The sequence below is a fragment of the Rhinoderma darwinii genome, chromosome 13, assembly GCF_050947455.1.
Source record: "Rhinoderma darwinii isolate aRhiDar2 chromosome 13, aRhiDar2.hap1, whole genome shotgun sequence".
Lineage (NCBI taxonomy): Eukaryota > Metazoa > Chordata > Amphibia > Anura > Rhinodermatidae > Rhinoderma > Rhinoderma darwinii.
In genome coordinates, this window is record NC_134699.1 from 7,485,578 (window position 1) to 7,502,259 (window position 16,682).

The following is a 16,682-nucleotide window of genomic DNA, read 5'->3' on the forward strand; positions in this document are numbered from 1 at the left end:
TCTGCTTGCATAAGTGAATAGAACTTTCTTGTACTTGCCTTTGTCTAATATTTCTCACGGCTGCGTTCCCGATACAATTATATCCAGCCTAGACAATCCTCTGTGAACTCGCTCTTCTGACCTGATCGTTTGCCGCAGTGCAGGTAAAATGTATCAGTCTGAAGTCCGGACAATTTACCTTTCAAAGGATTGTCTAGACTGAACACAACTGTAGCAAACCCTCAGCTGTGATATGTATTAGGTCTGTCTAAGTTTCTGGATGTAAACAAGAATGCTCTCATATACTGACAGCAAGCAGAGATCTTAAAACAGTAAATAAATTAAGCAGAAAATGAAATTAGAGAGTTGTAGAATTTGTCATTATACCGATTAAGCTTTATTTACGTAAAAATGGACGACCCCTTTAAGAGTGTTTTTTTTTTTTTCACAGGATAGGCAGACGATTACCGACAGCTTGTGAAATGTCTGGATTGGTCAGAGTCTATTTCAGGGCACTGCAGGAGATGTAGTTGAATACTGCACAGGTCTAAACACCACATCACCCACAATGCACTGCAGCGGAGCATTCACTGTACAGACACCAAACCACCAGGGGGCCGCGGGGAGCTATGCAGTAATGCACTCAGAGTTATGGATGCAGCTCTGGATGTGACTGGAGTATAAGACATGATGTATCTAAATACAACGTACGTAAAGCAACTTTGAAATGTAAAAGTGCAGCTTAGGGAGGTAAATGGTTAAACCAACCCTGGAAAGGAATGATAAATGATTACCTGCGACACTTCTGTGCCGGGCTGTTTAAGCAGTTTGATGGTCCTGCTTCCGGCTGATCGATACCCCCGGCCGTCGTGCCATGTTAGACTGTTGCCAATCTCGCGACGAAAGCGATGGTTCAAGTTCTCGGCAGACACCGTGTGTTCCAAGAGGTTTCGACAAAACCGAAAGTGAGCGGCAGCTGTCAAGTGAGAAAATACGGTTAAAGAGCGGGCTACAAGCAAGGGCCTGTGTGTGGCATCAGCGGGCAACAGGACTTACAAAAAACGGTATCAAATAAGTACGCACCTACATTGGCACGCAAGCGGGTCCCAGAGAAGGCATTAACATAAACTCGGCCTGTAGCGTTGGGTAATGCCAATTCTTCTCTGCCCTTCCCTTTACCCTTGTGCCGATTTCTGCCACCCATTTGTACAGTGTCTATGGAGAAGGGAGTCCTCCACAGGTTCTCAACACAAAAGGGATGGGACTAACCTTGACAGGGCCCGCTCTCTCCTGGGGCCCAATAGCAGCCGCATGGGATGCCTCTATGGTATGTATGCCCTTGCTTACCTATATATCCCCCGCTATCCAAATACCACATCCAGCGAAACAGCTTCCACGGCACGACGCTCCGTCGCGGCCACGGTATTTGGAGTATAGTGCGAATATACAGAGAGTTATGCCAGTTGTCTGGGTTAGGGTACTCTACTAACCCTATAAAAGGTGCCACTCTTCGCGAGCCATTTAAATGGTCACCCGGCTTTCCAAAACTACTGACAAATTTGACAGAAGAGGACGACTCAAGGACTTCTATTTACTAGACGAACGCACAATAGAAGTCAATGGGCAGCCGAAAAAATGCGGCCTCGGTGGCGAGGAACAATTATGACATTTCAGTAGAAGATCCGACTCTTTATCTCATGTTTATGTTTTTTTTTTTAGGGACCCTCCATGTACACGGGGAAGGTTTTGCTGCCTCACAACTGATACTATGGGGGGAAAAAAAAATCGCGATTGCGTTTTTACGCTTTGTTTTCTAGACCACATTTTTTTCGACTGAAGTAAATGGGGAGAAACTCACAAAATAAACCCGTACGATGTAACAGGCCGTGTATCTACTGCTTGTTGGTGCGGGGACAAGGTCGCTGACAAGCAGAGGATCACCTGACGATCGTCTGCGGCACGCGAGGATGTGACGAGAATGCTCGGGAAGTAGACTGATTATAGGGAACTGAGAACAAAGCTGCTCTTCTCCATAGTTGTATTTTCATAGCGACGCCTCGGGCAGGAAATCAAGATACAGGGGGAGGGGAGGGTGTGGGAAAAAAAAAAAAAGCGCAAATCTATTTAGCATATTCAAGTGAAGCACGGGCGAAACTCTAAAGGCAATAGTCTATTAAAATGGGACTAGTCATAGGATGCCACCTCTCCAACAATTCAGCTTGACTAATTATTGCCCTGCTATGGACGGCCCGGTCATCTTTAGGTGCCGTTATTGTGAAGTGGAGACGTCTGGAAGAACAGATCAGACGTAAAGCGGCGGCCACAATGCCGCAAAGTGCTGAAAAGTGTAAACGTCATCTAACCTTGGCTGTAGCACCCACCACCTATGACCAAACTACTTCTACTGCGTCAACACAAAAACTGGGATTGGGGTGTACATGGTCAAGCAGATGCAGACAAGCCTGAGATAGGCATGCTCAATGCCAGGTGTCAGCTGGAGAGGTGTAAAGCCACCACTAATGCAAGCGTGTTCTCTGAAGGGATGAATAACGCTTCACCATCAAGCAATTTGGTAGAAGAATTTTGGGTTTGGCAGATGCCAAGAAAACACCTCCTGCCCAACTGTATAGTCTGGTGGAACAAGGATAGGGGGCTATTTTTCATGGTTGGGGTCCAAAGTGGCAGATCTTAATACTCCAGCTACAATGACATCTAGGGAACTTCTGCTTTCAGCTTTGTGGTAACAGTTTGGGGAAGGAGCTTTACTATTTGGGGATTACAATGCCCCCCAAGGAGGACCATAAGCGAATGGTTTGGTGTGGAAAAAATTGATTGCGGACCCTTAAACCCATTTGGGATGAATGAGAGTCAGGCCTCATCACCCAACATCAGTGCCCAACCTCACTCATGGCTGAATGGACATAATCCCTACAGTCATTTTCAATAATCTAAGGGAAAACGTTCTCAGAAGAGCAGAGGCGGAGGGGAGCAAACTTCATATTAATCCCTATGGTTGTGGAATAAGTCAGTCAAGTAACTATTGATGTGATGATTGGTTCACATAGTGTTGGCCATGTAGTGTATCATTTCCTACATGTCGTCCAGTCCTCGCTGTATTTGCTGTTACAGTACGGTTTCTACAATGTAGCAGCTTGTGGTTATGATCTTTATGACATATTTTCCAGCACCAGAAAATGTATCAGATTCCGCAATGTAAAACCTGGAGAGATTGTATCATAGCCGCGGTAGCATTTACAGCAAGGGTTAAAAACAATCTGCAGCTTCCACCCGGGATTGTTCCCAAAAGGGTTAATCCAAAGTGATTTATAAAGACGTAAAAGATTATTTCTGTTACTGAGAATTTGATATATCCGAATTAATATTTACTTTGTTTAACTTGTGCCCAATGTAAAAATAATCACTTCTGTGAGACCGTATCACACATGAGGGGCTTAGATACACTGGCCGAGCGGACAGTATCACACATGAGGGGCTGAGATACACTGGCCGAGCCTTCAGTACCACACATAATGGGCTCAGATACACTGGCTCAGCAGACAGTATCACACATGATAGGATTAGATACACCAGATAAGCAGACAGTATCACACGGTAGGATTAGATACACTGGCTCTTTATCACACTTGAGAAGCTTAGATACACCCCACTCACTATCCATTTATGCATTGTCACGTATTGCTGCATGTAGTTTTGTGATTTCATTATAATACGCTCTGTACCGTTCTTTGTAGATTCCGCTGCTCCATACATTACATACGTATACTGTCCATCATTACACTGTCTACCTCGTACATAATGATACTGTTCTGCACACAAATGTAATAACTGCACACACTAATGTACCTATGTACACAGACTGTCCTGTACATCATACCATACACGCATGTAGTATCCACACCTACCACATATACACCTAAACATCATATATTACCATGCACTGCTTCATTCACACATACTATCCACACCTAACCCATATACAACTGCAGATTATACCATTCACTGCTCCCTACACACATATACGGCTCACACCTACCCAATATACACCTGTACATCATACCATACACATGTACTATCCATACTTACCCCACATACACCTGTACATCATACCATATACATGTACTATCCATACTTACCCCACATACACCTGTACATCATACTATACGCATGTAATATCCATACTTACCCCACATACACCTGTACATAATACCATATACATGTACTATCCATACTTCCCTCACATACACCTATACTATCCATACTTACCCCACATACACCTGTACATCATACCATACACATGTACTATCCATACTTACCCCACATACACCTGTACATCATACCATACACATGTACTATCCATACTTACCCCACATACACCTGTACATAATACCATATACATGTACTATCCATACTTCCCTCACATACACCTATACTATCCATACTTACCCCACATACACCTGTACATCATACCATACACATGTACTATCCATACTTACCCCACATACACCTGTACATCATACCATACACATGTACTATCCATACTTACCCCACATACATCTGTACATAATACCATATACATGTACTATCCATACTTACCTCACATACACCTATACTATCCATACTTACCCCACATACACCTGTACATCATACCATACACATGTACTATCCATACTTACCCCACATACACCTGTTCATTATACCATACACATGTACTATCCATACTTACCCCACATACACCTGTACATAATACCATACACATGTACTATCCATACTTACCCCACATACACCTGTACATCATACCATACACATGTACTATCCATACTTACCTCACATACACCTATACTATCCATACTTACCCCACATACACCTGTACATCATACCATATACATGTACTATCCATACTTACCCCACATACACCTGTACATCATACCATACGCATTTACTATCCATACTTACCCCACATACACCTGTACATCATACCATATACATGTACTATCCATACTTACCCCACATACACCTGTACATCATACCATACACATGTACTATCCATACTTACCCCACATACACCTATACTATCCATACTTACCCCACATACACCTGTACAGTACATCATACCATATACATGCACCTTCCACACCCACTTCCTATACACCTGTACATACACTCCTTTATACACACGTATTATCTACACTTTTACTATATACACCTGTACATCATATTATACCATACACATGTACTATTCACATACTGCATTTAATATTACTCACAGGTCACCTCATACACACATGTACTGTCCATCATCATATACACATATGTGCTCACTCACCCAATGTCATACATATATACTATCCCCTGTCATACATATATACTATCCCCTGTCATACATATATACTATCCCCTGTCATACATATATACAATCCCCTGTCATACATATATACTATCCCGTGTCATACATATATACTATCCCCAATGTCATAAATACATATATAATATCCCCAATGTCACATACATATATACTATCCCCTATGTCATACATGTATACCATCCCCTATGTCATACATGTATACTATCCCCTGTCATACATATATACTATCCCCAATGTCATACATACATACATACATATATACAATCCCCTGTCATACATATATATACTATCCCCAATGTCATACATATATACTATCCCCAATGTCATACATACATACATACAATCCCCTGTCATACATATATACTATCCCGTCATACATATATACTATCCCCAATGTCATACATACATACATACATACATACAATCCCGTCATACATATATATATATATATATATATATATATATACTATCCCCAATGTCATACATATATACTATCCCCAATGTCATACATACATACATACATACATAACATACAATCAATCCCCTGTCATACATACATACTATCCCCTGTCATACATATATACTATCCCGTCATACATATATACAATCCCGTCATACATATATACAATCCCCTGTCATACATATATACAATCCCCTGTCATACATATATACAATCCCCTGTGTCATACATATATACTATCCCCTGTCATACATATATACAATCCCCTGTGTCATACATATATACTATCCCCTGTCATACATATATACAATCCCCTGTGTCATACATATATACTATCCCCTGTCATACATATATACTATCCCCTGTCATACATATATACTATCCCCTGTCATACATGATCGTTGCTGGCCCGGTCACACTCACCATCCATGCCGCTCCTCTCCGGGCTGTAGTCCCCTCTCCCTGCGGGCTCCCTCTCACCGATCCGAGCTCGAAGGTCAGTGAACATCGGGCGTCCGGGTCATAGACAGCCGGGTGCTGGGGCTGCCTCCCTCCTCCAGCAGCAGACACAGCACCAGGGAGGGGGAGGAGGGAGGATGGATGGAGGGTGTGCACCGCCGGGTCACTATCACACAGCCAGCTGCTGCTTCCCCTACACAGATGTCCTGTGCTTGAGATGCTCTGCAGATTACACTGGTGTCCTGTCCACATGAGATGCTCTGCAGATTACACTGGTGTCCTGTCCACATGAGATGCTCTGCAGATTACACTGGTGTCCTGTCCACATGAGATGCTCTGCAGATTACACTGGTGTCCTGTGCTCATGAGATGCTCTGCAGCTTACACTGGTGTCCTGTGCTCATGAGATGCTCTGCAGCTTACACTGGTGTCCTGTGCTCGAGATGCTCTGCAGATTACACCGGTGTCCTGTCCACATGAGATGCTCTGCAGTTTACACTGGTGTCCTGTGCTTGAGATGCTCTGCAGATTACACTGGTGTCCTGTCCACATGAGAGCGGAAGCTTAAATTAATGTCTAGTCCACATGAGATGCTCTGCAGATTACACTGGTGTCCTGTCCACATGAGATGCTCTGCAGATTACACTGGTGTCCTGTGCTCATGAGATGCTCTGCAGCTTACACTGGTGTCCTGTGCTCATGAGATGCTCTGCAGCTTACACTGGTGTCCTGTCCACATGAGATGCTCTGCAGTTTACACTGGTGTCCTGTGCTCGAGATGCTCTGCAGATTACACCGGTGTCCTGTCCACATGAGATGCTCTGCAGTTTACACTGGTGTCCTGTGCTTGAGATGCTCTGCAGATTACACTGGTGTCCTGTCCACATGAGAGCGGAAGCTTAAATTAATGTCTAGTCCACATGAGATGATCTGCAATTTACACTGGTTATCTGCCTATATAAGAATAACTGCAGTTTACAGAGGTATCACATCCTTATGAAATGTTCTGCAGCTTACAGTGGTGTCCTGTGCTCATGAGATGCTCTGCAGTTTACACTGGTGTCCTGTCCCCATACATTTTCCGGTGCTCATGGGATGCTCTGCAGCTTACACTGGTGTCCTGTCCATATGAGATGCTCTGCAGATTACACTGGTGTCCTGTCCACATGAGATGCTCTGCAGCTTACACTGGTGTCCTGTCCACATGAGATGCTCTGCAGCTTACACTGGTGTCCTGTGCTCATGAGATGCTCTGCAGCTTACACTGGTGTCCTGTGCTCATGAGATGCTCTGCAGATACGATGGTGTCCTGTGCTCATGAGATGCTCTGCAGCTTACACTGGTGTCCTGTCCACATGAGATGCTCTGCAGCTTACACTGGTGTCCTGTGCTCATGAGATGCTCTGCAGCTTACACTGGTGTCCTGTGCTCATGAGATGCTCTGCAGATACACTGGTGTCCTGTGCTCATGAGATGCTCTGCAGCTTACACTGGTGTCCTGTCCACATGAGATGCTCTGCAGATTACACTGGTGACCTGTGCTCATGAGATGCTCTTCTTCTCTTACAGATGTCCTGTGCTCCCGAGATGCTCTGCAGTTTTGAGGCGTGATGTGGTGCAGCTGGGTGCGATGCTCTGCTGTCAGATCCTCAGTATCACTCTGGCTGTCACATACTTTGTTGTTGTTTCATGGTGTGGTGAACTGTTGTGTGTGGGCGACACCTTCATTCTGTAGACATGTCTTCACATCACAGGGTGTCTGGGCGGATATCCAGGTGTCTCCTCAAGAGACAGGTGTCTTATGATCACCAGTGCTATTGAGGATATGAGCTGTCTCTCTTCTGATGTGTGGTCTCTTCCTCACCAGTGCTATTGATGATATGAGCGGTCTCTCTTCTGATGTGTGGTCTCTTGCTCACCAGTGCTATTGATGATATGAGCGGTCTCTCTTCTGATGTGTGGTCTCTTCCTCACCAGTGCTATTGATGATATGAGCTGTCTCTCTTCTGATGTGTGGTCTCTTGATCACCAGTGCTATTGATGATATGAGCTGTCTCTCTTCTGATGTGTGGTCTCTTGCTCACCAGTGCTATTGATGATATGAGCTGTCTCTCTTCTGATGTGTGGTCTCTTGATCACCAGTGCTATTGATGATATGAGCGGTCTCTCTTCTGATGTGTGGTCTCTTGCTCACCAGTGCTATTGATGATATGAGCTGTCTCTCTTCTGATGTGTGGTCTCTTCCTCACCAGTGCTATTGATGATATGAGCTGTCTCTCTTCTGATGTGTGGTCTCTTGATCACCAGTGCTATTGATGATATGAGCGGTCTCTCTTCTGATGTGTGGTCTCTTCCTCACCAGTGCTATTGATGATATGAGCGGTCTCTCTTCTGATGTGTGGTCTCTTCCTCACCAGTGCTATTGATGATATGAGCTGTCTCTCTTCTGATGTGTGGTCTCTTGATCACCAGTGCTATTGATGATATGAGCTGTCTCTCTTCTGATGTGTGGTCTCTTGCTCACCAGTGCTATTGATGATATGAGCTGTCTCTCTTCTGATGTGTGGTCTCTTGCTCACCAGTGCTATTGATGATATGAGCTGTCTCTCTTCTGGTGTGTTGTCTCTTGATCACCAGTGCTATTGATGATATGAGCTGTCTCTCTTCTGATGTGTAGTCTCTTGCTCACCAGTGCTATTGATGATATGAGCTGTCTCTCTTCTGATGTGTGGTCTCTTCCTCACCAGTGCTATTGATGATATGAGCTGTCTCTCTTCTGATGTGTTGTCTCTTGCTCACCAGTGCTATTGATGATATGAGCTGTCTCTCTTCTGATGTGTGGTCTCTTCCTCACCAGTGCTATTGATGATATGAGCTGTCTCTCTTCTGATGTGTTGTCTCTTGCTCACCAGTGCTATCGATGATATGAGCGGTCTCTCTTCTGATGTGTTGTCTCTTGCTCACCAGTGCTATTGATGATATGAGCTGTCTCTCTTATGTGTGGTCTCTTGCTCACCAGTGCTATTGATGATATGAGCTGTCTCTCTTCTGATGTGTGGTCTCTTCCTCACCAGTGCTATTGATGATATGAGCTGTCTCTCTTCTGATGTGTGATCTCTTGATCACCAGTGCTATTGATGATATGAGCTGTCTCTCTTCTGGTGTGTTGTCTCTTGATCACCAGTGCTATTGATGATATGAGCTGTCTCTCATCTGATGTGTGGTCTCTTGCTCACCAGTGCTATTGCTGATATGAGCTGTCTCTCATCTGATGTGTGGTCTCTTGCTCACCAGTGCTATTGATGATATGAGCGGTCTCTCTTCTGATGTGTTGTCTCTTGCTCACCAGTGCTATTGATGATATGAGCAGTCTCTCTTCTGATGTGTGGTCTCTTGATCACCAGTGCTATTGATGATATGAGCTGTCTCTCTTCTGATGTGTGGTCTCTTCCTCACCAGTGCTATTGATGATATGAGCAGTCTCTCTTTTGATGTGTGGTCTCTTGCTCACCAGTGCTATTGATGATATGAGCGGTCTCTCTTCTGATGTGTGATCTCTTGATCACCAGTGCTATTGATGATATGAGCTGTCTCTCTTCTGGTGTGTTGTCTCTTGATCACCAGTGCTATTGATGATATGAGCTGTCTCTCATCTGATGTGTGGTCTCTTGCTCACCAGTGCTATTGCTGATATGAGCTGTCTCTCATCTGATGTGTGGTCTCTTGCTCACCAGTGCTATTGATGATATGAGCGGTCTCTCTTCTGATGTGTTGTCTCTTGCTCACCAGTGCTATTGATGATATGAGCAGTCTCTCTTCTGATGTGTGGTCTCTTGATCACCAGTGCTATTGATGATATGAGCTGTCTCTCTTCTGATGTGTGGTCTCTTCCTCACCAGTGCTATTGATGATATGAGCAGTCTCTCTTTTGATGTGTGGTCTCTTGCTCACCAGTGCTATTGATGATATGAGCGGTCTCTCTTCTGATGTGTGGTCTCTTGCTCACCAGTGCTATTGATGATATGAGCAGTCTCTCTTCTGATGTGTGGTCTCTTCCTCACCAGTGCTATTGATGATATGAGCAGTCTCTCTTCTGATGTGTGGTCTCTTCCTCACCAGTGCTATTGATGATATGAGCAGTCTCTCTTCTGATGTGTGGTCTCTTCCTCACCAGTGCTATTGATGATATGAGCAGTCTCTCTTCTGATGTGTGGTCTCTTGCTCACCAGTGCTATTGATGATATGAGCGGTCTCTCTTCTGATGTGTGGTCTCTTGCTCACCAGTGCTATTGATGATATGAGCTGTCTCTCTTCTGATGTGTGGTCTCTTCCTCACCAGTGCTATTGATGATATGAGCTGTCTCTCTTCTGATGTGTTGTCTCTTGCTCACCAGTGCTATTGATGATATGAGCGGTCTCTCTTCTGATGTGTGGTCTCTTCCTCACCAGTGCTATTGATGATATGAGCAGTCTCTCTTCTGATATGTTGTCTCTTGCTCACCAGTGCTATTGATGATATGAGCAGTCTCTCTTCTGATGTGTGGTCTCTTGATCACCAGTGCTATTGATGATATGAGCAGTCTCTCTTCTGATGTGTTGTCTCTTGCTCACCAGTGCTATTGATGATATGAGCGGTCTCTCTTCTGATGTGTGGTCTCTTCCTCACCAGTGCTATTGATGATATGAGCAGTCTCTCTTCTGATGTGTTGTCTCTTGCTCACCAGTGCTATTGATGATATGAGCAGTCTCTCTTCTGATGTGTGGTCTCTTGATCACCAGTGCTATTGATGATATGAGCAGTCTCTCTTCTGATGTGTTGTCTCTTGCTCACCAGTGCTATTGATGATATGAGCTGTCTCTCTTCTGATGTGTGGTCTCTTGCTCACCAGTGCTATTGATGATATGAGCGGTCTCTCTTCTGATGTGTGGTCTCTTGCTCACCAGTGCTATTGATGATATGAGCAGTCTCTCTTCTGATGTGTGGTCTCTTGATCACCAGTGCTATTGATGATATGAGCTGTCTCTCTTCTGATGTGTGGTCTCTTGCTCACCAGTGCTATTGATGATATGAGCTGTCTCTCTTCTGATGTGTGGTCTCTTCCTCACCAGTGCTATTGATGATATGAGCTGTCTCTCTTCTGATGTGTTGTCTCTTCCTCACCAGTGCTATTGATGATATGAGCGGTCTCTCTTCTGATGTGTGGTCTCTTGATCACCAGTGCTATTGATGATATGAGCGGTCTCTCTTCTGGTGTGTTGTCTCTTGATCACCAGTGCTATTGATGATATGAGCGGTCTCTCTTCTGATGTGTGGTCTCTTGCTCACCAGTGCTATTGATGATATGAGCTGTCTCTCTTCTGATGTGTGGTCTCTTGCTCACCAGTGCTTTTGATGATATGAGCTGTCTCTCTTCTGATGTGTGGTCTCTTGCTCACCAGTGCTATTGATGATATGAGCGGTCTCTCTTCTGATGTGTGGTCTCTTGATCACCAGTGCTATTGATGATATGAGCTGTCTCTCTTCTGATGTGTGGTCTCTTGCTCACCAGTGCTATTGATGATATGAGCTGTCTCTCTTCTGATGTGTGGTCTCTTGCTCACCAGTGCTATTGATGATATGAGCTGTCTCTCTTCTGATGTGTGGTCTCTTGCTCACCAGTGCTATTGATGATATGAGCGGTCTCTCTTCTGATGTGTGGTCTCTTGATCACCAGTGCTATTGATGATATGAGCGGTCTCTCTTCTGATGTGTTGTCTCTTGATCACAAGTGCTATTGGTAGCATGGGCTGTCTTTCTAAGAGATGAGCGGTGTCTCGTACAATAGTGCTATTGGTGGGATTTGCTGCCTATCCTTTGCTCTTCTCCTTCAGAGTATCTGGTGAGATAATCAGTCTTTACTGTAGAGCGGTCACACACAGTTTAGACGGCCGTATGGTGAACGACTGGTCGTAATAGTTGGTCTAAGAAGGTCCTTGACATCTCCACACATCACATCTCCATGAATAGATCTCTGCCTTGTTCTGTGACCGCGGCAGAAGCAGCAAATGTTGATGAGATCACAACAGTTGGCACAAGTCAACTGGTCGGTCGACCAGTGTTCCGGGAGTAGATAGACTTTTCGACATGTGTTTCTACCTTTGGTCGTCACACTCTATGTAGTTGGCAGAAACTGGTCTAAATCGGCCGTCATGGCCATCCAACATGACTAGTGTATAGGCAGCTCGAGATCTTTTGAAGCTTTCCTGGTCATGGAGGGCTCCATCACTGAAATGCTTACTGTAACTTCAATAGTTTGCTCTGTCTCGTATAGACCTGGCCCAGACCTTTGACCCCTAAAGATAGACTATGTCATGAAACGTTAAGCTATGGATTATTGAGATCATCATGGTATAAGGAGAAAGGTCTGTGGTTTATTCAGAATGTCACTAATATGATAAAAATGGTCTATGGTTTGGTAAGAAGATTCATAGTTTGGTGAGATAACCAAGGTTGGGTTCGAATTTCTATGGTTTGGTCCGAAGATCATGGTTTGGCAAGATGATGAATAGCTTATAAGATATTCTATGGTCTTTGACTTGGTCAGTAGTTTGGCGAGTTGATTTATGGTTTAGGTAGAAGATCTATAATTTGATAAGATGGTCCATGGTTTGGTGAGATGGTCCATGGTTTGGCGAGATGGTCCATGGTTTGGCGAGATGGTCCATGGTATGGCGAGATGATCCATGGTATGGCGAGAAGGTCCATGGTATGGCGAGAAGGTCCATGGTATGGCGAGATGGTCCATGGTATGGCGAGATGGTCCATGGTATGGCGAGATGGTCCCTGGTTTGGCGAGATGGTCTATGGTTTGTCTCAAAACTCAAATGGGGTTGTCCAAGTCTGACAATCCCCTTGAAAAATGATGTGCTCTCTTGGATAAACTTTATTTATACAGTCGTAGGAAACTTCAGTAACACACAGCAAATATGCAGCAGCACAGGAAATATACCCCTTGCGTTATCCTGCCAGTACAATAAGAGAGGATCACATTGAAAGCCTAGCTGCTCAGCCATCACTATATCGTGCTTCGGTCTCCCTCTGTAGGGGAGGGGGTTCAGTCTCTTGAGCGGGGGAGGGAGGATTCGCTTCTGAGTGCCGAGCTCTGTGCCCTGCAGGCTGAGTGGGGACGTGCCAGGGACAAGCTGGTGGATCCCATTGGGATAATGGATAGCGACAGACACTTTTGCATTATTTATAAACAGTATTGAATACATATACTTGTATGTCAGTTCCTATATATGCATCTACATTGTTACAGGTGTATTTAAAGGAACAGATCCATTTAAATTAGGCTCTCTCTAAAATGCCCTAATAAAGATGGTGCATCAAGTAAATGGCCTCCAGAGCAGCGTACGAAGGGAGGAAAATTGTAATTGAAGTCCCATATACCGGATATTGGATTCCCGAAGCCGCTATTCGATTGTCGCAGGCTAGATTGGAGTTTGAACTCTAAGGGATCCCCTGGTTTTAACCCTTAACTGACGCAAGGAGGTACAGACTTTGCTGCATGAGTATCCCCAGGTTGAAGTCCCCAGAATAGTCTCGAATTGGCCGCATTAGCGCTGCTGGGGCAGTGGCGTGATCCGGAACGAAGCCGGGATTAGTCACCAGGAAAGCAGACAGGATGTGGCAAGCCAAGGGTTGAGTCAGGAGATAGCCGGAAGTCAGGACCAGGAAAAGTACCATAAGTACCAGGCGTGGTATCAAAAGCACAAGGCAGGAACAAGGTCAAGATCAATAAATAGCAATATAAACGTACAGGAACAGAGATAGTATAAGATGTACCGCAATTACCAGGAAAAGCATGGCAGGACAGTTCCCCTTTAAATAGGCTACCAGGTATGACGTCATCCTCGGCGCCGGTTGCCTTGGCAATCCAGAACTTCTGTACTGCCGGAGCACACCGCGGCGGAAGACAGAGGCGGGAGGAAAAAACTCATCTAGTTGTCTACTAACCGGACACAGCCCTCGGCAAGAACCAAAGTGATAACGTGCCCAACAGCAACCATGGCTTCCCTGCCTCTTCAACTGCAGTTTATGGCAGTCTATAGTCTGCAAATAAAATGTACGGTAAAATCTATAGTTGGAGAAGGAGGGAAGCCATAGGAAATGTATATTTTCCTGGCAATCCTACTTTTTGTAACAGATCTAATAATAAAATGATGTCAGGGGATTGAAACTTATTTCCCCTTTAATTTGCTAAATGATCTGGGAAGATGAAGGTCCTGATCGACCTCCAATCTTCCGTAGTCCGAATGGCATATAAGTTGATATTATTATTACACATCCTACCACTCACCCCCTTCCTACTGATCTATCTTTATAAGGGGCAGTACTCACTGTAGTTCTGAACCAGGCAGCTCAGGATGAACCTTTCCAGTAGAGATCTCCTACAACATGTCCTCATAGATCCTGAGGAAGTGACCCAACGTTTTAAGAGAAAGTTTCCAAAATCAAAAATTCATGACGGATGTCTTTCAGTACCCGGAGCAATCACACACATGGGGGCTAGAAGCTGGTTTGGAGAGGACAGTGCCCTTTATGTTTGACTGTCTGATGCACAGATCCACCATCTCAATGATATCTGAATGTGTCTGTGTTGAGAATGACTTTGTTGTGACTACAGAGACTGGCAGGAACCCCCAATACCCAGTGACCTCTGATCTGAGGCTTTCATGGCGAGCACAGTCCTGGCATTGTCTCCATTTCCTGCGCCTGTGTCCCGGGCACTTTCTCCCAGCTCTTTGCTTAGTGAATTGTAATGCCACAGACATAAAGTGAAGGAGGAGAGGAGGGCATCGTGCCCCCACTGCATTCTTATGCGTGGCGCGTCATGCCATGCTAACCCTTCACGCTGCGTGCCTGCAAAATATAACATGGGGTGAACCAACTATACCATTCACCGGTCAGTCCAACTATTGCTACTCTCTGGGATCTCCTATGTAGATCCGCTTTATACCCTCGCGGAGTACGAGAATTTGGGTGCCAGGTCCCTGTTCACATGTGCAGTCACTCACCATTAAAATGAATGGATGACGCAGAAACAGCACCCCAGTTCTTGAGATCCACGGATAAGAAGGTAGGTCTAGTGGCCATAAAACTCTATGGTGAGAATACCAATGCCCCCAACTGCCGTGCGGGACCCCTACTCCAGTGATAAAAAAACAAAAAAAAGGATGTCCATGTGTAAGCTCAGTGGTTGTCAGCTCCCCTCCCCCACTGGGAGATCTCCTAGGCTAGATAGAAGACACTAAGAGTCATGGTCCCCAATTTAGGAACCATGATAAATGCACTCAGTAAAATAAATTCCTAGACCAGGGGTCAGCGGCGCTCCAGCTGTTGTGAAACGACAAACTCCAGCATGCCCATAACAGCCTGCGCCTGTCATGGGCATGCTGGGAATCGTAGTTTGAGAACAGCTGGAGTGCCGCTGGTGGGAGACCCTCGACCGAGACATTATTTATAGGAGTTATCCCAACAGGACCACCCCCGTCCATATGTCCTGTTTGGACATTTGAACGTCTTGGAGGGGGGGGGTCCCCTGTTCGTAACCCCCCTCTATGAGCTAAAGTCGCTCTGGCAAACTCGAGACGTCCATTTATTACATTCATCTGAATCTGTAAAGTCATCAGTTTGCCAGGTATCTTGGCAGTCAGAGCCGCTCAGATTAAAGGGGTTGTCTGTGAGGAGTCCACTCCTTTAGTTTGTCATTGGTTTTACCATTCTAAAGTCTGACTCCTCTTACTGTAAAGAATCCTGGTCACGTGCATAAACGGCATGTCATGGCTACAGGACAAGTCAACGAAGACCGGTGGGCAGCACCGGAGCTACAGCGCTGAAACGGCGGGAGATTGAATAGCTCTTAGCCTTTAATGGATCAACGTACATTATGGAGCGGATCTGCGGCGATCCCACCAGTGAGAATCCTCCTGTAATCAGCTGAGGGGGAACTACTATACGAAAGAGGTGTCCTATCTTCAAGTGCCCATCCACTCAGTGTCCGCAAGCCCCCCTAGCTACGCCGCCGCCGCCGCCAATCAGACCTTTACCATGACTGACTAACAAGTCATAAAAGTAATTTTTGGGGCACTTTGCATTTATGAGGTGGCAGCTGCCATTGGATGGACAGTAGAGAAAGCTCCTCCGCACTGCAGCTCTAGTATAGGACAGATGTCTGGAACAAGGAAATTTACTATAATTGCTCCATTATCTATATTTAGTTCCACTTCTGTACGAATTCTTTGGCGCTTCTGTATTATCTGCCCGGAATAGTTGCTTCTTTTTCTTGTATTTCATGCGCAGCTGTTCCAAGGGATAATTAGTTTGGAAATGATTTAGCCGTCCATAACTGCGGAAACTTT

General features: G+C 45.0%; 1 protein-coding gene across 4 annotated transcripts in view; it reads right to left on the minus strand.

Annotated features, from left to right (window-relative positions):
- LOC142665983 (sterile alpha motif domain-containing protein 10-like) overlaps positions 1–16,682 on the minus strand; it is a 36,949-nt gene that overhangs the window by 9,873 nt on the left and 10,394 nt on the right. For 2 of the 4 annotated variants that reach the window (XM_075845830.1, XM_075845829.1), the window contains one exon: positions 774–955. In XM_075845830.1, the coding sequence (XP_075701945.1) occupies positions 774–955 (182 nt within the window). Of the gene's footprint in view, positions 1–773; positions 956–6,245; positions 7,600–14,661; positions 14,892–16,682 lie in introns of those variants that run through there. The other 2 variants (XM_075845828.1, XM_075845827.1) reach the window with 2 other exon arrangements.